This window comes from Salvelinus fontinalis, chromosome 12, assembly GCF_029448725.1.
Source record: "Salvelinus fontinalis isolate EN_2023a chromosome 12, ASM2944872v1, whole genome shotgun sequence".
In the NCBI taxonomy this organism is placed as follows: domain Eukaryota; kingdom Metazoa; phylum Chordata; class Actinopteri; order Salmoniformes; family Salmonidae; genus Salvelinus; species Salvelinus fontinalis.
Window position 1 is genome coordinate 29,429,907 of NC_074676.1, and position 20,775 is coordinate 29,450,681.

Below are 20,775 nucleotides of genomic sequence, written 5' to 3' on the forward strand. Positions count from 1 at the left end.
GGCTACATTCACAACTAAACCCATCAGTCAGAATGAATTACATATGTACGCTGCAATATCATGGTACAGAAAAGGGAAAATTAATTTACAGTCCATGATTGCAATAAAGGACTTAAACGCACTTAACATTAATTTCAGTTTACACGATGTTGAGTGCCTGACCCATAGAGGTGCTATCAAATTATTATAATTCTCAATTCAATGGCCTGCCCGTACTGTACTTCCGGAACTAATCAGCTGGGATCTGTTTCTTTACCGGACTGAATTTACTGAAGGGAGCGTTTTTTTTTTGTTGCCTTGGTAGCGATTACAGAAAATCAATCAGCTATACAGCAACGTAGTTTGCTAACTAAATAGATTAAGAATGGACGTTAAAGAGCGAAGTGAGTTCTTGACTGATTTTAAGTCATACGAAAATAAAGTCCGAGAAATATAGCAATGATTGCTCAGCTAGGCTAGCTAGCATCAAATGTTGAAAATGCTATCGTTTTCTAATGTATTGTGCAATGTCTTGTCTTTTTGAAAGATCTGCTGGGTGGTGGCGAGAACATCGTTGAAATGGTGGATTTGGATGAGGAGAATTTTGCTGTTTCAAAGTATGTATGTATGTTTGTGTGCATGCGTGTCTGTATGTCTATGAGGAAGGGAGTGAGTGAAGTAACGTTAATTTAGAAGAGAATGATTAATGTTTATATTGTACTTATAAACCCAGGGTCGTTACAATATGTTTGGTTGCTTGACTGATTTATCCTCCCCAGCTCATCAGATTCAGATGCAGCCTTTGATGCTGTCATTGGGAGTATTGAAGACATCATCATGGGTAAATTGGACGAAAAAACTTGGTTTGTGTTCTAGACATGTTTCAGTGTATCAACGTTACATGGATAACTCGCTATTGCTAATGCTACTCAATTTTCTCCTCAGAGGACGACTTCCAGCACATGCAACAGAGCTTCATGGAGAAACACTACCTGGAGTTTGATGACTCAGAGGAGAACAAACTCACCTATACACCAATCTTCAACGAATATGTAAGGCACTATACTCTGTTCATCTGCCTGCCCCATCATCAACTGTCAACTAAGGTAGAAGGTCTGAAAAAACGATCTAGGTGTCGTACATATTCTGATGTTTACTTCTACCTCTTCAGATTGAGCTGCTTGAGAAACAACTTGAGCAGCAGCTGATGGAGAGAATTCCCGGTTTCAACATGACCACATTTACCCAATTACTCAAGTATGTAAACCGTTTCCACTCAGGAGTAACCTTTTTTCGGTTACAGTACCACCAGCTCTTTTGTTCTTCCAGTAAACATATGGTCTCATGAGTCTGCACGAGTACCCCCAGGGGTCCTAGCACCCCTCGTTGGGAACCACTGCACTCTGTGGCACAGTAGGCCAGGTGGCGGCACACCAGGCGGCACATTGCCCCTTGTAAACCAAATACATCTAACTGCAGAGTGCAAAGTTTATTTGTTTCTAATTTCACAAAAATAAATTCTCTCTCTCTTTTCTATGTTTCAGGCAGCACAAAGACGAAGTGTCAGGAGACATCTTCGACATGTTGCTTACTTTTACGGACTTCATGGTCTTCAAGGAAATGTTCATTGATTACAGAGCAGTGAGTAAAAACCCAATGTTTGGAATTGGATGTACATTACATTATGACAGTATATTTTAGGATATGTACTAGTGATTTGAGAGAAATTTGTAGAGAGGATTCTGTCTCTTTGTGGTTGTGTGATGTTGTGTCACAGCACCCATGCCTCATCTGTCTGCAGGAGAGGGAGGGCCGAGGGCTTGACCTCAGTGATGGCCTAGTGGTGAGGTCTCTCAGCTCTACATCCTCAAAACCCATCACCTCCAGAACAACAACAAAACTGAAGTAACTAATGAAGAGTCATCCCCAAACACATGAACATACACATTGACCAATAGTGCACTGTGCTGCTGACAACAGAACAGAATTGCTTGTCTTGCCCATGCCCTCCAGTCACAGGGGACCACAGGGAACATGTCTTTCCCCCAGCTTTTGTATTTGAACTGTTGTAGGTTTGCAATGGGAATGGTATCAGTCAGGTTTGTCTTTGTTTTACAATATTTTACAAATAGCCTTTCTCTGGTTAAGATAGACACCTTTGTCCTCAGGGTGGGGTACAGCGGTTTTTATTAAATTTGTGCTCGGTGACTTGAGTTTCGTGCCTGTTACATTATTAACACATATGCCAGGTGTTTGTAGGTCAAGCATTTTAGACCGACTAAACAGTACCTGCTCAGCCCTTGGCATTGGTGGTTAGGAGAACTATATGCACCAGCAATGGGAAAACACTTTAGAAATGTTTTTTTGATTGTACTCATAGCCCTCCACAACAAACAGTATATGAAGCCTGAAAGAAGAAACCTGGTACATTCAGTCCTAGGCTGTTTGGTCGATGGTGCTTTCTCAGATCCTCAGATCATTCTTTCTCATTTGAACCAAAAATAATTTCAATAATATTAGTACCACATTTGTCCTATGTAGCAGTCTTTACTGAGGGTAATATTTTAAGTGTTTTAATTAAATGTATTTATTTCTCTGATTTGTACATAGTCTTATGTCCCATTGCCTGTAAATAAGTGTTTCAAATAAAGACATGAAATAGTTTTGTAAAATCACAATCTACTTTATTTGAAAAGGTGAACTGATATGGATAAACAGTAAACATGATTCTCTTGGTCTTCACAATGGTGAAAAAAAAAAAGAATATATAAAAATACGTTTCTGAACGTGTGTTGCACACAGACCGTGTAACCCATTGGGATCCCTGTGTATCTACAAGTATTATAATAATTAGGTGGGTGCTTACATTTGTCCTATTTCACACATACACAAGTGTGTATTAAACACATGTGAATTAGAAATGTGTTTTTTGCATATCCCACCCCCCCCGAGACACCCACAGAGAGTGGGGTCATGGCCAAGGATCAGCCTTTATTGAAGGCAACCTTGGAACAATTAGGGTTAAGTGCCTTGCTCAAGGGCACATCAGCCTAGTTGGCTCAGGGATTCAAAACAGCGACCTTTCGGTTACTGGCCCAACCCGCTTAACCGCTAGGCTACCTACCTCCTTTATAACAGTATAAATAGATGTATTATTCATTACACTTTCCTACAGTATGTGATCATAGTGGTTAGGTTATGTATGGGAGCATGTATGTGAGTGAGTCATGATGAGTGTGTGTACTGATGGATGTGCAGTGGTGGGGTTACCATAGCAACCAACTTTGAAAGTGTCTGCAAAATGCTTCCAGTCTTCACTCCAGTCACAATTTTGACATAAAAAAGACTATTGATGTCCAGCTTCTTTTAAAAAAGTATACTGTATATAAAAACACTCGTCCTTTGATGAACAGGTTTGGAATCTCCTCTACTTGTCACACTGTTCGGTTCACACTGTCCAAGTCTCTCTGTATGGAGAGAGTTTATCAGGACAGATAGTAGAGTAGTTCTATGCAGGACCAGAGTTGCTGGCTGCATTACCTCCATCCCCCTTCCATGCCAAATAGGAAAAGAAGGTGCTGGCTCCATATAACAAAGTCACCACAATGCCAAAAAACTGAACAAGAGACAAACACATAGTAAGAGACAATCAGATGAGAGAAGAATGTTATTATCATAAGATACAGTACATGCCTGTATTCATTATTCTTCCTCAAATGCCAGTTAATTGAGATTGTTGAATCTTTGACTAGCAATGTTGATGATATGCAGGCAGTTTGCCAGTACTAGGTGCCAGATCTCTTTGGGCTGTAGCCAACTCCTCTGTCATCATTTGTTGTCATGCCATATGCCTTGCAACAAACATGACACAAACATACAGTACCAGTCAAAAGTTTGGACACACCTACTCATTCAAGTTTTTTTTTTTTTTTTCCCTACATTGTAGAATAATATTGAAGACATCAGAACAAATAACACATATGGATGGATTCACATATGGATTCATGCAAAAAAAGTGTTAAACAAATCCAAATATATTTTCAAAGTAGCCACCTTGACCTTGCCTTGATGACAGCTTTGCACACTCTTGACATTGTCTCAACCAGCTTGACCTGGAATTCTTTTCGAACAGTCTTAAAGGAGTTTCCACATATGCTGAGCACTTGTTGGCTGCTTTCCCTTCACTCTGCGGTCCAACTCATCCCAAACCATCTCAATTGGGTTGAGGTCCGGTGATTGTGGAAGCAAGGTCATGTGATGCAGCACTCCATTACTCTCCTTCTTGGTCAAATAGCCCTTACACAGCTTGGAGGTGTGTCGGGTCATTGTCCTGTTGAAAACCAAATGATAGTCCCACTAAGTGCGAACCAGATGGGATGGCGTATCGCTGCAGAATGCTGTGGAAGCCATGCTGGTTAAGTGTGCCTTGAATTCTAAATAAATCACTGACAATGTCACCCGCAAAACACCCCCACACCATCACACCTCCTGTTCCATGCTTCATGGTGGGAACCAATCATGCGGAGATCATCCGTTCACCTACTCTGCATCTCACAAAGACACGTCGGTTGGAACCAAAAATCTCAAATTTGGACTCATCAGACCAAAGGACAAATTTCCACCGGTCTAATGTCCATTGCTCGTGTTTCTTGGCCCAAGCAAGTCTTTTCTTATTGTTGGTGTCATTTAGTAGTGGTTTCTTTGCAGCAATTTGACCATGAAGACCTGATTCACGCAGTCTCCTCTGAACAGTTGATGTTGAAATGTGTCTGTTCCTTGAACTCTGTGAAGCATTTATTTGGGCTGAAATTTCTGAGGCTGGTAACTCTAATGAACTTATCATCTGCAGCAGCGGTAACTCTGGGTCTTCCTTTCCTGTGGCGTTCCTCATGAGAGCCAGTTTCATCATAGGGCTTGATAGTTTTTGTGACTGCACTTGAAGAAACTTTCAAAGTTCTTGACATTTTCCAGATTGACTGACCTTCATATCTTAAAGTAATGGACTGTCATTTCTCTTTGCTTATTTGAGCTGTTCTTGCCATAATTTGGACTTACCAAATCTGTCTTCTGTCACAAAACAATTGATTGGCTCAAACGCATTAAGAAGGAAAGAAATTACACAAATTAACTTTTAACAAGCCACACCTAAATTGAAATGCATTCCAGACAACCACCCCATGAAGCTGGTTGAAAGAATGCAGTGTGCGCAAAGCTGTCCTCAAGGCAAAGGGTGGCTACTTTGAAGAATCTCAAATAAAACATTTAACACTTTTTTCATTACCACATGATTCCATATGTGTTATTTCATAGTTTTGATGTCTTCACTATTATTCTACAATGTAGAAAATAGTAAAAATAAAGAAAAACCCTTAAATGAGTAGATGTGTCTAAACTATTGACTGGTACTGTATATTGTAGCTACATTCTCCACAAAGCAAAAATAAAATGTTTTATCTACATACACATAAATACTGACCCCTGACCTACATCAAACTGTGATGTTTGTGAAAATAGGAGGGGAATCTTTATTAGCTAGAGTCACCTGGCTACTGTTTTCCTGGGTTGTGAAAGGCAGGAGATACAAGTCTTTGAACACGCTATGATGTAGGATCTTAATTTGATCACCTTGTTGTAGGAGAACTGTAGTGTATTTGAGGTTTAAAAAGCTTGTGAAGTTTTTAATATCCATTTAGATGTTGTTTTTCTTATGAAAAATGTATCAACCCCATAAAAAAAAATCCATTCTTATAATAATAATAATAATAATTCACATTTCCTGTTGCAGTAGGATTATTTTTCCTGCTGTAGCAAACTGGTTCAAATTAAGATCCTACATATGTATGCATGGTGAAACATTAACATTTTAGTAATTTAGCAGACACTCTTATCCAGAGCGACTTACAGGAGCAATTACTGTTGACAAACCCTGTTAGATATACTCCAATAGCCCTGGGTCTTGTGCAACAGGGCCAATGTTATGGTGACTGGTTTGTTCCTCCCAGGAAGATCAATGGGCTTGGTCATGTGCCTCATTGTAAATAGCAAATGGACTCTGGCCAGGATTGCCATGGAGAGAGACCACACCATAAAAGCACATCTACCTTGTATTTTTTCTAGCTCCCTCTCCCTCTCTCTTTATCTTTGAACCTGTCACAGTCAGGTGTGCACATGACGCATCAGTCCTGCCTCTTTAGTCAAACATTTAGGAGTGCCAGAAAGTAGAAGGGCCAGAAACACACTTTTGTGGTTTCTATTCATCCTACCCAGAACATAGATATCAGCACATCCTGTTGAAGGTTATCTTGTGACTATAAATTTTTTTGCAAGTATTGAACGTAATGTACTCAGTCTCAATCTATGTGGCCCTATGTAAGGGAGCGCTTGTTGAATGTTGAGTGTCTGCATGTCTTTGTATATCTGTAGATATTAAGTTGTCTGTTCTAGACTTACCGCAGCAGCTGCCATATGGCCGTAGAAGTATGTTGAAATGTAAGGAGCGACTGATGCAGCATTGACCAGAAATGCTGTGAGGTACAAAACGGTTGCCATAGCATTATACACCATAACCTACAGGATAGAAAACAGATGTTGATAAATACAGCCTACATTTTATTTAAAATATATTTTACATTGAATAACAATGACAAAATAACTTTGAAATAAATGTATAGCAAAAATGCAGCATAGGAGGGACTAGACGGGTCATTCTACGACAATGGTGTCTTTCCTGTCCCCCACCTTAACCACCAGGAAAAACTATTTTAAAAAGTTTTTGTTTTAATTGAAGTGTTTTATTGTTAATGAAACATATGTCAGACAGTTATATTGCAAAAATCTAATCTAATCAAATATATTTCAAATCAAATCAAATGTTTAGGTGCCGAATACAATAGGTGTGTAGACCTTACAGTGAAATGCTTACTTAGAAGCCCTAACCAACAATGCTTTAAGAAGTTTTAAGAAAACAAATGAAAACAAGTGGAAGGAATCTTATGACTTAGGGGTAGAAGCTGTTATGAAGCCTTTTGGTACCAACACTTGGCGCTCCGGTACCGCTTGCCTGTGTGGTAGCAGAGAGAAAAGTCTATGACTAGGGTGGCTGGAGTCTTTGACAATTTTTAGGGCCTTACTCTGACACCACCTGGTATAGAGGTCCTGGATGGCAGGAAGCTAGGCCCCAGTGATGTACTGAGCTGTACGCACTACCCTCTGTAGTGCCTTGCGGTCGGAAGCAGAGCAGTTGCCATACCAGGCAGTGATGCAACCAGTCAGGATGCTCTCGATGGTGCAGCTGTAGAATCGTTTGAGGATCTGAGGACCCATGCCAAATATTTTCAGTCTCCTGATGGGGAATGGGCTTTGTCGTGCCCTCTTCACGACTGTCTTAGTGTGTTTGGACCATGATAGTTTTTTGATGATGTGGACACCAAGGAACTTGAAGCTCTCAACCTGTTCCACTACAGCCCTGTCGATGAGAATGGAGGCATGTTCGGTCCCCTTTTTCCTGTAGTCCACAATCATATCCTTTGTCTTGATCACGTTGAGGTTGTTGTCCTGGCACCACACTACCAGGTCGCTGACCTCCTCCCTATAGGCTGTCTCATCGTTGTCGGTGATCAGGCCTACCCCTGTTGTGTCATCGGCAAACTTGATGATAGTGTTGGAGTCGTGCCTGGCCATGCAGTCATGAGTGAACAGGGAGAACAGGAGGGGACTCAGCACTCACCCCAGACAGGCCCCCGTGTTGAGGATCAGCGTGGTGGATGTGTTGTTCCCTACCCTTACTACCTGGGGGCGGCACGTCAGGAAGTCCAGGATCCAGTTGCAGAGGGAGATGTTTAGTCCCAGGGTCCTTAGCTTAGTGATGAGCATTGAGAGCACTATGGTGTTGAACGCTGAGCTGTAATTAATGAATAGCATTCTCACATAGGTGTTCCTTTTGTCCAGGTGGGAAAGGGCAATGTTGAGTGCAATAGAGATTTCGTTATCTGTGGATCTGTTGAGGCGGTATGCAAATTGGAGTGGGTCTAGGGTTTCTGGGATAATGGTGTTGATGTGAGCCATGACCAGCCTTTCAAAGCACGTCATGGCTACAGATGTGAGTGCTATGGGTCGGTAGTCATTTAGGCAGGTTGTCTTAGTGTTCTTGGGCACAGGGATTATGGTGGTCTGCTTGAAACATGTTGGTATTACAGACTCAGTCAAGGACAGGTTGAAAATGTCAGTGAAGACAGTTGCCAGTTGGTCAGCGCACGCTCAGAGTACACGTCCTGGTAATCCGTCTGGCCTTGCGGCCTTGTGAATGTTGACCTGTTTAAAGATCTTACATCAGCTACGGAGAGCGTGATCACACATTCGTCCAGAACAGCTGGTGCTCTCGTGCGTGTTTCAGTGTTACTTGCCACGAAGCGAACATAGAAGTAATTTAGTTTGTCTGGTAGGTTCGTGTCACTGGTCAGTTCGTAGCTGTGCTTCCCTTTGTAGTCTGTAATAGTTTGCAAGCCCTGCTACATCCAACGAGCGCCGAAGCCGGTGTAGTACGATTCAATCTTAGTCCTGTATTGAAGCTTTGCCTGTTTGATGGTTTGTCGGAGGGCATAGCGGGATTTCTTATAAACTTCCGGATTAGAGTCCCGCTCCTTGAATGCAGCAGCTCTACCCTTTAGCTCAGGGTGTTGCCTGTAATCCATGGCTTCTGGTTGGGGTATGTACGTATGGTCACTTTGGGTACGACATCATCGATGCACTTATTGATGAAGCCAGTGACTGATGTGGTGTACTCCTCAATGCCATCGGAAGAATCCCAGAACATTTTCCAGTATGTGCTAGCAAAACAGTCCTGTAGCTTAGCATCTGCTTCATCTGACCACTTTCTTATTGACCGAGTAACTGGTGCTTCCTGCTTTAGTTTTTGCTTGTAAGCAGGAATCAGGAGGATAGAATTATGATCAGATTTTCCAAATGGAGAACGAGGGAGAGCTTTGTATACGTCCCTGTGTGTGGAGTAAAGTTGGTCTAGAGTTTTTTCCCTCTGATTGCACATTTAACACACTGGTAGAAATGAGGTAAAACGGATTTAAGTTTCCCTGCATTAAAGTCCCCGGCCACTAGGAGCGCCGCCTCTGGATGAGCATTTTCCTGTTTGCTTATGGCTGTATTCAGCTCATTGAGTGTGGTCTTAGTGCCAGCATCAGTCTGCGGTGGTATATAGACAGCTACGAAAAATATAGATGTAAACTCTCTTGGTAAATAGTGTGGTCTACAGCTTATCATGAGATACTCTACCTCAGGCGAGCAAAACCTAGAGAACAACACCAGCTGTTGTTTACAAATATACATAGGCCGCCGCCCCTTGTCTTACCAGAGGCCGCTGTTCTATCCTGCCGAAAAAGCTTAAAACCTGCCAGCTGTATGTTAATCATGTCGTCGTTCAGCTATGACTCGGTGAAACATAAGATATGACAGATTTTAATGTCCCATTAGTAGGATATACGCGCTCGTAGTTCGTCTATTTTATTATTGATTGATTGTACGTTGGCTAATAGAACCGATGGTAAAGGTAAATTACCCTCTCGGCGACAAGGCACCCGGACTGTCGTCCCCGATATCTCCATCTTTTCCTCCTGCGAATGACGGGGATGAGGGCCCTGTCAGGCGTCCGAAGTAAATCCTTCCAGTCCGACTCATTGAAGAAGAAGAATTCCTCCAGTACGGGGTGAGTAATTACTGCCCTGATATCAAGAAGCTCTTTTCGGTCATAAGACACGGTGGCAGAAACATTATATACAAAATAAGATATAAATAACACAAAAAAACATACACAATAGCACAATTGCTATTGCTATCACATGGGTCCTGAGATCCTCAAAAGGTTCTCCAGCTGCAACATCGAGAGCTTCCTGACTGGTTGCATCACTGCCTGGTACGGAAACTGCTCGGCCTCTGACCGCAAGGCACTACAGAGGGTAGTGCGTACGGCCCAGTACATCACTGGAGCTAAGCTGCTTGCCATCCAGGACCTCTACACCAGGCGGTGTCAAAGGAAGGCCCTAAAATTGTCAAAGACCCCAGCCACCCCAGTCATAGACTGTTCTCTCTGCTACCGCATGGCAAGCGGTACCGGAGTGCCAAGTCTAGATAAAGGCTTCTCAACAGTTTTTACCCCCAAGCCATAAGACTCCTGAACAGGTAATCAAATGGCTACCCGGACTATTTGCATTGTGTCCCGCCCAACCCCTCTTTTTACGCTGCTGCTACTCTCTGTTTATCATATATGCATAGTCACTTTAACTATACATTCATGTACATACTACCTCAATTGGGCCGACCAACCAGTGCTCCCGCACAGTGGCTAACCGAGTTTTCTGCATTGTGTCCCACCCACCACCCGCCACCCCCTCTTTTACGCTACTGCTACTCTCTGTTCATCATATATGCATAGTCACTTTAACCATATCTACATGTACATACTACCTCAATCAGCCTGACTAACCGGTGTCTGTATGTAGCCTCGTTACTTTTATAGCCTCGCTACTGTATATAGCCTGTCTTTTTACTGTTGTTTTATTTCTTTACCTACCTATAGTTCACCTAATACCTTTTTTGCACTATTGGTTAGAGCCTGTAAGTAAGCATTTCACTGTAAGGTCTACACCTGTTGTATTCAGCGCACGTGACAAATAAACTTTGATTTGATTTGGAATTGGTTACGGGATCGTAAAACGGCAGCCATCTACTTCGGCGCCATTATATACACAGATTTGTCACTGGTGCTACGGTCACTGGTGTTACCGTCACTGGTGCTACGGTCACTGGTGTTGCCGTCACTGGCGCTACAGTCACTGGTGTTGCCGTCCCCGGTGCTACAGTCACTGGTGTTACGGTCACCGGTGCTACGGTCACTGGTGTTACGTCACTGGTGCTACGGTCACTGGTGTTGCCGTCACTGGTGCTACGGTCACTGGTGTTAAGGTCACTGGTGCAACGGTCACTGGTGTTGCCATCACTGGTGCTACGGTCACTGGTGTTACGGTCACTGGTGTTATTATAGAAAAAAGTGTTTTGTTTCATGTCAATTATTACTAATCAAAAACATTTCTTAATATTATTGTTAACGCTTTCTGTCTTTGATTATATATGCAAATTAAATAGTCAAATTACATTCTGGAAAGCCGGAATCGTCATTAAAATATAGGTAACGCTAGTGACAAAAAAGCAACACAATTATTTTAATTTTATTTAATGTAGTAAAAATACCAAAATACATAAAACTGTTAAATAAGCCATAATTGTCATAGAACGACCCTCACTTGACATAAGCCTGAGGTCAGGTCAGCAATCACACCAGAGTTTAGTGGATTAGGACACTCACCAACATTGGCCAGGGCACAGAGCTGAGTTTGTGATAGGCGCCAAAGAAGAGCATGAAGAAGAGGATAATGGTGAGCAGCCACAGTGTAACGGCTACAAACATCACCCAGCCATAGGCAGGAATAAGGGTGGAGGCACTGGCAATTAGAGCCCATTGCAGCAGGCCAAGACCCTGAGGAGAGTGAGACAGAACAAGGTACATGTTCAGAAACATTTAGGTGACATTTGAACAGGTGAACCTTCTATTGAGTCTCTAATCCAAGTCTTCACGCCAGATCAAGTCAGTGTCCTCTTGAAGAGCAGTGTAGAAGACCTGGGAGTAATCTACACTACCCACTGAGCATTAATCAGCAGCACAGACAGGAATATAATAGTTCTGTCAAATAACCTTGACAGTATTACTTAGTACCCCAGACAAGATCAGGAGGGCAAACAGAACTCTTTCTCAATAAAAAAGCATAATCCAAATATGTATTTAGGGATCAAGTTTTGATCTGCAGGTTAACCCACGCACCTGGTAAACGTGTCAAAGATTGATAATGGTAAGCATAACATCCTCCTTCTTATACCCTCTCATATTGTGTCTCTAACTCTAACCACTCAATATGACAACATTCAAATGAATTGAGTTTTAATAGTTGTTCTGTTTTTTAAACATTTGCATAAATCTACTTACATGAAGTTTTGTCACATCGAATGTATTAATAATGAAAAATCAGGTGCCATATGTTGTTACAAAACATTGATATATCTCATAAATTGTCAATGACTTTTTCTTCTCTCACTATTGAGTTTCAGAGGAGTGTGAGTGTGTTAATTTACAGTACAGTATAAGCACACAAATAGCAAATATTAAAGGTGTTACACAAGCTTTAACCTTTTACTGCAGTGGGCTAAATCAGTAAGGGCCAAACAGAGTGATTATTGGTACTCTTAAACAAATCTACTTCAAAACAGAAGTATACACCTCACACACATGGTTATGAGCTTAAATAAAAGAAGAAACCTGTACCATGTCGGATATAGAGTTGAAATCTATTCAATTTTGAGTTTGCATACCAATATTACACTTTCTACACATCACAGAAGATTGAAATATAACAAAACTGTTTGACATTGAAACACCAGGTTTTCGTCAGTTACAAAAAATCGTAATTATGAAATTATGAGAAATATTAATAACATTCCACCCATGAGGCCAAAGAGGTCGCATTTGGTCATTGACAGCTGGAAAGGACTACAGTGTACTGTCATGTAGGCCTATGTTTGTCTACAGTGTACTGTCATGTAGGCCTATGTTGTCTACAGTGTACTGTCATGTAGGCCTACGTTTGTCTACAGTGTACTGTCATGTAGGCCTACGTTTGTCTACAGTGTACTGTCATGTAGGCCTACGTTTGTCTACAGTGTACTGTCATGTTGTCACATTCCTGACCTGTTTTCTGTTGTTTTGTATGTGTTTAGTTGGTCAGGACGTGAGCTGGGTGGGAATTCTATGTTGTGTGTCTAGTTTGTCTGTTTCTATGTCAGCCTAGTGTGGTTTCTCAATCAGAGGCAGATGGTAGTCGTTGTCTCTGATTGAGACTCATATATAGGAGGCTTGTTTTGTGTTGGGATTTTGTGGGTGTTTGTTACCTGTCTCTGTGTTTGTGTTCTGCACCAGATAGGTCTGTATCGGTTTTGCACATTTGTTATTTTGTGGGTTGTTTGTAGTGTTTCACTTGTGTTTGTATTAAACATGTTTAACACTAGCCGCGCTGCATTTTGGTCCTCTCCTTCACCCCTGGAAGAAAACCGTTACACATGTAGGCCTACGTTTGTCTACAGTGTACTGTCATATAGGCCTACGTTTGTCTACAGTGTACTGTCATGTAGGCCTACGTTTGTCTACAGTGTACTGTCATGTAGGCCTACGTTTGTCTACAGTGTACTGTCATGTAGGCCTACGTTTGTCTACAGTGTACTGTCATGTAGGCCTACGTTTGTCTACAGTGTACTGTCATGTAGGCCTACGTTTGTCTACAGTGTACTGTCATGTAGGCCTACGTTTGTCTACAGTGTACTGTCATGTAGGCCTACGTTTGTCTACAGTGTACTGTCATGTAGGCCTACGTTTGTCTACAGTGTACTGTCATGTAGGCCTACGTTTGTCTACAGTGTACTGTCATGTAGGCCTACGTTTGTCTACAGTGTACTGTCATGTAGGCCTATGTTTGTCTACAGTGTACTGTCATGTAGGCCTACGTTTGTCTACAGTGTACTGTCATGTAGGTCTATGTTTGTCTACAGTGTACTGTCATGTAGGCCTATGTTTGTCTACAGTGTACTGTCATATAGGCCTACGTTTGTCTACAGTGTACTGTCATGTAGGCCTACGTTTGTCTACAGTGTACTGTCATGTAGGCCTACGTTTGTCTACAGTGTACACATGAGGACATAATATTGCCAAAGTATAGGCCCACAGTCAGGAGAATGTCTACTTTTATACAGTATATGACTTAATTTAGCATGATCACTTCCTAAACAAATGCTTTTCAAACTAACCCCTTTTCAGGTAGTCCCTCGATTAATTTATCTTCGTTCAGTACAGACTTGTACTGTGAAAGGCTTTATTAGGAATCAATCTGAGGCCTAAGGCAGGTTTGTTTAAGTTGTGTCAATTTAAGGTGTGTGTGTTTGAGTGTGCCTGCCTGGTTTTGTATAGGGTGTGTGGGCATATATCCGTGAACTGTTAACAATCAACTGCAGTAAACCTATAATGAATATAGAAGATCCAAGATATGGGCTCACAAAATCATCAGGGTTCAAAATATCTGGCATGATTGCACAATTGACATGATTGCACAATACAATCACAGGGTCCAGCAATTCATATTAATGTTAGTGGTAATGCTCAATTATAGGAATGTGATGTCTTGTGTTATGAGATGTCTATAATCATGGGTAATGGCTGTTGATACACACATTTAACAAGTATGTACCACTGTACTCAAGTGGAACAGTGTGAGTTCTGATATTTCTTTCTCATGTAATTATTGAAATGGCTATGAAGGGTGTGATATGAAGCCTAGTGCAGTGACCCACCTAGCCGGGTCAGTCACATGTACTACAGGTTCAAAGGGAGTGGCATCATATTGAAATATCTGCTTTATATATGACTCTCTGCATGTACTGTTAATTATCAATACATTATGTAAATATGTCAACATAAAACATATTCAAGACACAGGACGTTTTGCATAAAACTATTCTTAATTTATGTTATGTTAAAATAAAACAAGCTGTCACCTGATTAATGTCCCTGTGTGTGTCCATTACTACAACTTTTAGCAACCACTAGGTATAACTCAAGCCCGTACAAAACAATAAGATAGAGGAAAACAGGGATTCTGAAAAGATACATATATATGGATTGGCCTAGAAGATGAGGAGTAGGACAGAGAAAGAAGGAAAAATGAACTGGGTACAGGAGACAAAAACATTTATTTCTAGGTTTACTGCACTGTTGGAGCTAGAAACACAAGCTGCACCCGCGATAACTGCAAATCTGTGTACGTGACCGATAAACTTGATTTGATGATGGATAAAGTAAATACAAAGGTGAAACTGGTATTTGTCACTCACTATCTCAGCCAACATCAGGATTCCAGGAATGCTCTTGATCAAGCCCAGGTCCATGGAAATACTGGCAAGCTGAAAGCTGGACCCTCCCTGTTGGGACTGGGGGGAGCTGGTCTCGGTGGCCACATTATCTGGAAAGTCTGACATCACTCCTTCAAATCCACACAATAATGGACAACAATAACAAACTAACTTTCCTTTTGTCCCTAGTCAGAGAATAGAACCCTTCCAGAGCAAATATACAGATCTGGGGAATGCAGCCGTTGTTACCACCTGGGTTGCTTTTCTAGACTGGCAGGTGTCTTATGTTTTTTCTCTCTCTCTCTCTCTCTCTCTCTCTCTCTCTCTCGCTCTCTCTCTCTCTCTCTCTCTGTGACACATTAACAACAGCCACCAGTTTGAGTACAGGTAGGTAGGTATATACAGTTGAAGTCGGAAGTTTACGTACACCTTTGCCAAATACATTTCAACTCAGTTTTTCACAATTCCTGACATTTAATCCTAGTAAAAATTACCTGTTTTAGGTCAGTTAGGATCACCAATTTATTTTAAGAATGTGAAATGTCAGAATAATAGTAGAGAGAATGATTTATTTCAGCTTTTATTTCTTTCATCACATTCCCAGTGGGTCAGAAGTTTACATACACTCAATTAGTATTTGTTAGCATTGCCTTTAAATTGTTTAACTTGGGTCAAATGTTGTTTCGGGTAGCCTTCCACAAGCTTCCCATTCCCACTGACAGCTGGTGTAACTGAGTCAGGTTTGTAGGCCTCCTTGCTCACACACGCTTTTTCAGTTCTGCCCACAAATGTTCTGTAGGATTGAGGTCAGGGCTTTGTGATGGCCACTCCAATACCTTGACTTTGTTGTCCTTAAGCCATTTTGCCACAACTTTAGAAGAATGCTTGGGGTCATTGTCCATTTGGAAGACCCATTTGCGACCAAGCTTTAACTTCCTGACTGATGTCTTGAGATGTTGCTTCAATATATCCACATCATTTTCCTGCCTCATGATGCCATCTATTTTGTGAAGTGCACCAGTCCCTCCTGTAGCAAAGCACCCCCACAACATGATGCTGCCACCCCCGTGCTTCACGGTTGGGATGTTGTTCTTCGGTTTGCAAGCCTCCCCCTTTTTCCTCCAAACATAACGATGGTCATTATGGCCAAACATTTCTATTTTTGTTTCATCAGACCAGAGGACATTTCTCCAGTACGATCTTTGTCCCCACGTGCAGTTGCAAAACCGTAGTCTGCCTTTTTTATGGAGGATTTGGAGCAGTGGATTCTTCGTTGCTGAGCGGCCTTTCAGGTTATGTCGATATAGGACTTGTTTTACTGTGGATATAGATACTTTGTACCTGTTTCCTCCAGCATCTTCACAATGTCCTTTGCTGTTGTTCTGGGATTGATTTGCACTTTTCGCATCAAAGTACGTTCATCTCTAGGAGACAGAACGTGTCTCCTTCCTGGGCGGTATGATGGCTGCGTGGTCCCATGGTGTTTATACTTGCGTACTATTGTTTGTACAGATGAGCGTGGTACCTTCAGGCGTTTGGAAATTGCTCCCAAGGATGAACCAGACTTGTGGAGGTCTGCAAATTTTTTCTAAGGTCATGGCTGATTTCTTTTGATTTTCCCATGATGTCAAGCAAAGAGGCACTGAATTTGAAGGTAGTCCTTGAAATACATCCACAGGTACACCTCCACCTCCAATTAGCCTATCAGAAGCTTCTAAAGCCATGACATAATTTTCTGGAATTTTCCAAGCTGTTTAAAGGCACAGTCAACTTAGTATGTAAACTTCTGACCCACTGGAATTGTGATACAGTGAATTATAAGTGAAATAATCTGTCTGTAAACAATTGTTGCAAAAATATCTGTGTCATGCACAAAGTAGATGTCCTAAACGACTTGCCAAAACTATAGTTTGTTAACAAGAAATTGTGTATGTAAAGTGTATGTAAACTTCTAACATCAACTGTAGCTATCTTCTGTAGGCCTTTGTCCTGCCAATCAAATCAATTTATATTTCCCTTCATACATCAGCTGATATCTCAAAGTGCTGTACAGAAACCCAACCTAAAACCCCAAACAGCAAGCAATGCAGGTGTAGAAGCACGGTGGCTAGGAAAAACTCCCTAGAAAGGCCAAAACTTAGGAAGAAACCTAGAGAGGAACCAGGCTATGAGGGGTGGCCAGTCCTCTTCTGGCTGTGCCGGGTGGAGATTATAACAGAACATGGCCAAGATGTTAAAATGTTCATAAATGACCAGCATGGTCAAATAATAATAATCACAGTAGTTGTCGAGGGTGCAACACGTCAGCATCTCAGGAGTAAATGTCAGTTGGCTTTTCATAGCCGATCATTAAGAGTATCTCTACCGCTCCTGCTGTCTCTAGAAAGTTGAAAACAGCAGGTCTGGGACAGGTAGCACGTTCGGTGAACAAGTCAGGGTTCCATAGTCGCAGGCAGAACAGTTGAAACTGGAGCAGCAGCACGGCCAGGTGGACTGGGAACAGCAAGGAGTCATCATGCCAATCGGGGTTGCCTAGGGTGGAATGCCAATCGGGGTTGCCTAGGGGGGAATGAGCAGTGTTGGGGAAGCTACTCTGAAAATATATAGTTTACCAAGCTACCAATTACCTCACACAGGAAGAACTAAAGCCTCCCTCAAGAAAAATATAGTTTACTTAACTGTTCGATCATTAAAGTGGCCAGTGATTCCAAGTCTATGTATATAGGGCAGCAGCCTCTAATGTGCTAGTGATGGCTATTTAACAGTATTCAGCAGTCTCAGCAGGCCTTGAGATAGACTGTATATTTTATTGTATATATTTTCTTTTTGCAAAAAAAGTAGTGTGTAGTTCCAGTAGTTAGCTACACCGCTACATGGCGCAAAATGAATTAACTACTGAAAACACTACATAGATTTGAATTTACAGCCAGGACCAAAATTATTGACATCCTTGATAAAGATGAGCAAAAAAATACTGTATAAAATAAGTAACACATACTGAGCTATATTGTATGCTACATAAAAACTATTTTAATCCTATTTTAAACTAATACAATTACTCAGACAAAGAGATTTTGTTTAAAAAGTAATCATATTTTTTCTCAAAAAGATAGGGTTCAAAAGTATTGGCACCCGTGTTTTCAATACCTTTCAATACCTCAACTTCGCGAGGAAAACGTCACTGAGCTTTTTCCTAAAATGTTTTATGAGATTGAAAAACACATTAGGAGGGATCTTAGATCATTCCATACATAATCTTTCCAGATCATTGATATCCTTCGCCTATGCTTATGAACTACACTCTTCAATTCAAATCACAGGTTTTCAATGGCGTTCAAGTCCAGAAACTGAGATGACCATTGCATTTCATAGCCAGGTTCTGTAGACAACGCACTAGCCAAGTGTCCCACTTTTCCTTTGAGAAAACGTCTTGATTTTAGCCATTACCGTGGAAAGATATGACATATAATACCGGCACTATGTCTTTTTCTTTCTATCATGCATTGGCAGGCCACATTTTACAATAATAAAGCTGTTCTAAAACAAGACTAATTGCGGACGGACCCTTAACCATTTGTTAAGGCTACACATTGTTCAGTCAACAATATGTGCCGCGTTCAGCGGGATGCAGCGTTTTGGAACGTTCAGATAGCATATTTCTATGTAGAACATACTCAATAAGGAATAACGTGAGAAGGGTGCAATTGCGGCCTGTAATTCCGGGCGTTCCTGCATGTGGGCATTCCTGCATCTGCAGGATCCCCTCTTAATACTTCTATTGGTCAATTTATAAACTAAATCCAACAGAAAAAGGGGAGGGGCGATAATGGTAGCTACTGCCAAACACTTGCCCTCGCAGTCGTTAACAGAACTGCGGGAAAACAGTGCCTTACAGCCGGGGACAAAGGACACTGTCTACCGGTGTAAGGCTTACACCGGTAGACAGTGTCCTTTGTCCCCGGCTGTAAGGCACTGTTTTCCCGCAGTTCTGTTAAAGACTGCGAGGGCAAGTGTTTGGCAGTCGGTAGAAAAGGAGACTGTGTGCTAGCTTAGCCAGCTAGTCCAGTACACAGCAGGCGGGAGAGGGTTGCGACGCATGGTGTCCCTAACAAGCAAGCGAGCTAGTTAATTCTTATGGCTGCAAGCCCGACGTCGGTACACTTATGACAACAGCCAGCTCAAGTGCAGGGCGCGAAATTAAAAATATATATTTTTAAAATATTTAACTTTCACACATTAACAAGTCCAATACAGCATATGAAAGGTACACACATCTTGTGAATCCAGCCAACATGTCCGATTTTTAAAATGTTTTACAGCGAAAACACCACGTATATTTATGTTAGCTCACCACCAAATACAAAAAAGGACAGACATTTTTCACAGCACAGGTAGCATGCACAAAGCCAACCTAACTAACCAAGAACCAACCAAACTAACCAACAAACAACTTCATCAGATGACAGTCTTATAACATGTTATTCAATAAATCTATGTTTTGTTCGAAAAATGTGCATATTTCAGGTATAAATCATTTTTTACATTGCAGCTACAATCAGAAATTGCACCGAAAGCAGACAGAATAATTACAGACACCAACGCCAAATAACTAAATACTCATCATAAAACATTTCTGAAAAATACATAGTGTACAGCAATTGAAAGACAGGCATCTTGTGATTCCAGACAATATTTCCGATTTATCAAGTGTTTTACAGCGAAAACACAATATAGCGTTATATTAGCTTACCACAATAGCAAACATCACAACAGCATTGATTCAAGGCAAAAATAGCGATAACGTATAAACCACCAAAATATATTAATTTTTTCACTAACCTTCTCAGAATTCTTCAGATGACAGTCCTATAACATCATATTACACAATGCATATAGAGTTTGTTCGAAAATGTGCATATTTAGAGATGAAATCAATGGTTACACATTGTGCTAACTTAGCTACTTTTTCCCACTACGTCCGGACTTTTCCTGACACTTTTTCTGACACGCATATTCTGACCAAATAGCTATTCATAAACATAACTAAAACATACATGTTGTATAGGAAATGATAGATCCATTAGTTCTTAATGAAATCGCAGTGTTAGAATTCTAAAAATAACTTAATTACGATATGCAGCTTCGGTATAGCTAGAGTACCCAAACGTTGGCCGCCCACGACTAGTTCACATGTACGACAGATATATGAAATAGCATCATAAAATGTTTCTTACTTTTGCTGATCTTTCATCAGAATGTTGGACAAGGTGTCCTTTGTCCAGAACAATCGTTGTTTGGATTTAGAACGGCAACTTTCCCTCTTGATTTAGCACGCGCACTAGCCAAGTGGCACGGATCTCTCCATCGTCAGCAAAGTCAGAGAACGGAACACGGCAAAACTCCCGAAAAAATTTCGATAATCTGATTAAACTATATTGAAAAAACATACTTTACGATGATATGGTCACATGTATCAAATAAAATCAAAGCCGGAGATAGTAGTCGTCCATAACGGCAGCTAAACAGAAGGCAATCCCACTGTCCACCTCGCGCTCCCCAGAGTACCGGAAATGAGGGACACGTCATACAAAGAGCCTGTATTCCACTTCAGACCAAGATAAACACGAAATTTCTTCTCTCACAGCCTCTTGACATCCAGGGGAAGGTCTATGAAGTGCATGTAGACTCTTACGTATCATGCCCATTTATAGGCAGGAAGAAGAACAGAGCCTCGATTTCAGACTTTCCACTTCCTGGTCAGGAAGTTTGTGCCAAATGAGTTCT

The 20,775-nt window shown here is 41.3% G+C and overlaps 2 protein-coding genes across 2 annotated transcripts; one reads left to right on the plus strand and one right to left on the minus strand.

Moving 5' to 3' along the window:
• Positions 1-227: 227 nt before the first annotated feature.
• arl2bp (ADP-ribosylation factor-like 2 binding protein) lies at positions 228-2,651 on the plus strand. The gene is made up of 7 exons (XM_055940315.1): positions 228-383; positions 527-596; positions 759-820; positions 925-1,031; positions 1,151-1,236; positions 1,524-1,620; positions 1,781-2,651. Exons 1-7 carry the CDS (start codon positions 365-367, stop codon positions 1,886-1,888), a joined length of 549 nt encoding a protein of 182 aa, XP_055796290.1. The 5' UTR covers positions 228-364; the 3' UTR covers positions 1,889-2,651.
• On the minus strand, positions 2,642-18,829 carry pllp (plasmolipin). Its single transcript, XM_055940316.1, has 4 exons — positions 14,974-18,829; positions 11,351-11,521; positions 6,430-6,546; positions 2,642-3,595 (listed from the first exon to the last, which is right to left on the minus strand). The coding sequence occupies exons 1-4, from the start codon at positions 15,115-15,117 to the stop codon at positions 3,488-3,490; spliced, it is 540 nt and encodes a 179-aa protein (XP_055796291.1). The 5' UTR covers positions 15,118-18,829; the 3' UTR covers positions 2,642-3,487.
• Positions 18,830-20,775: the final 1,946 nt, after the last annotated feature.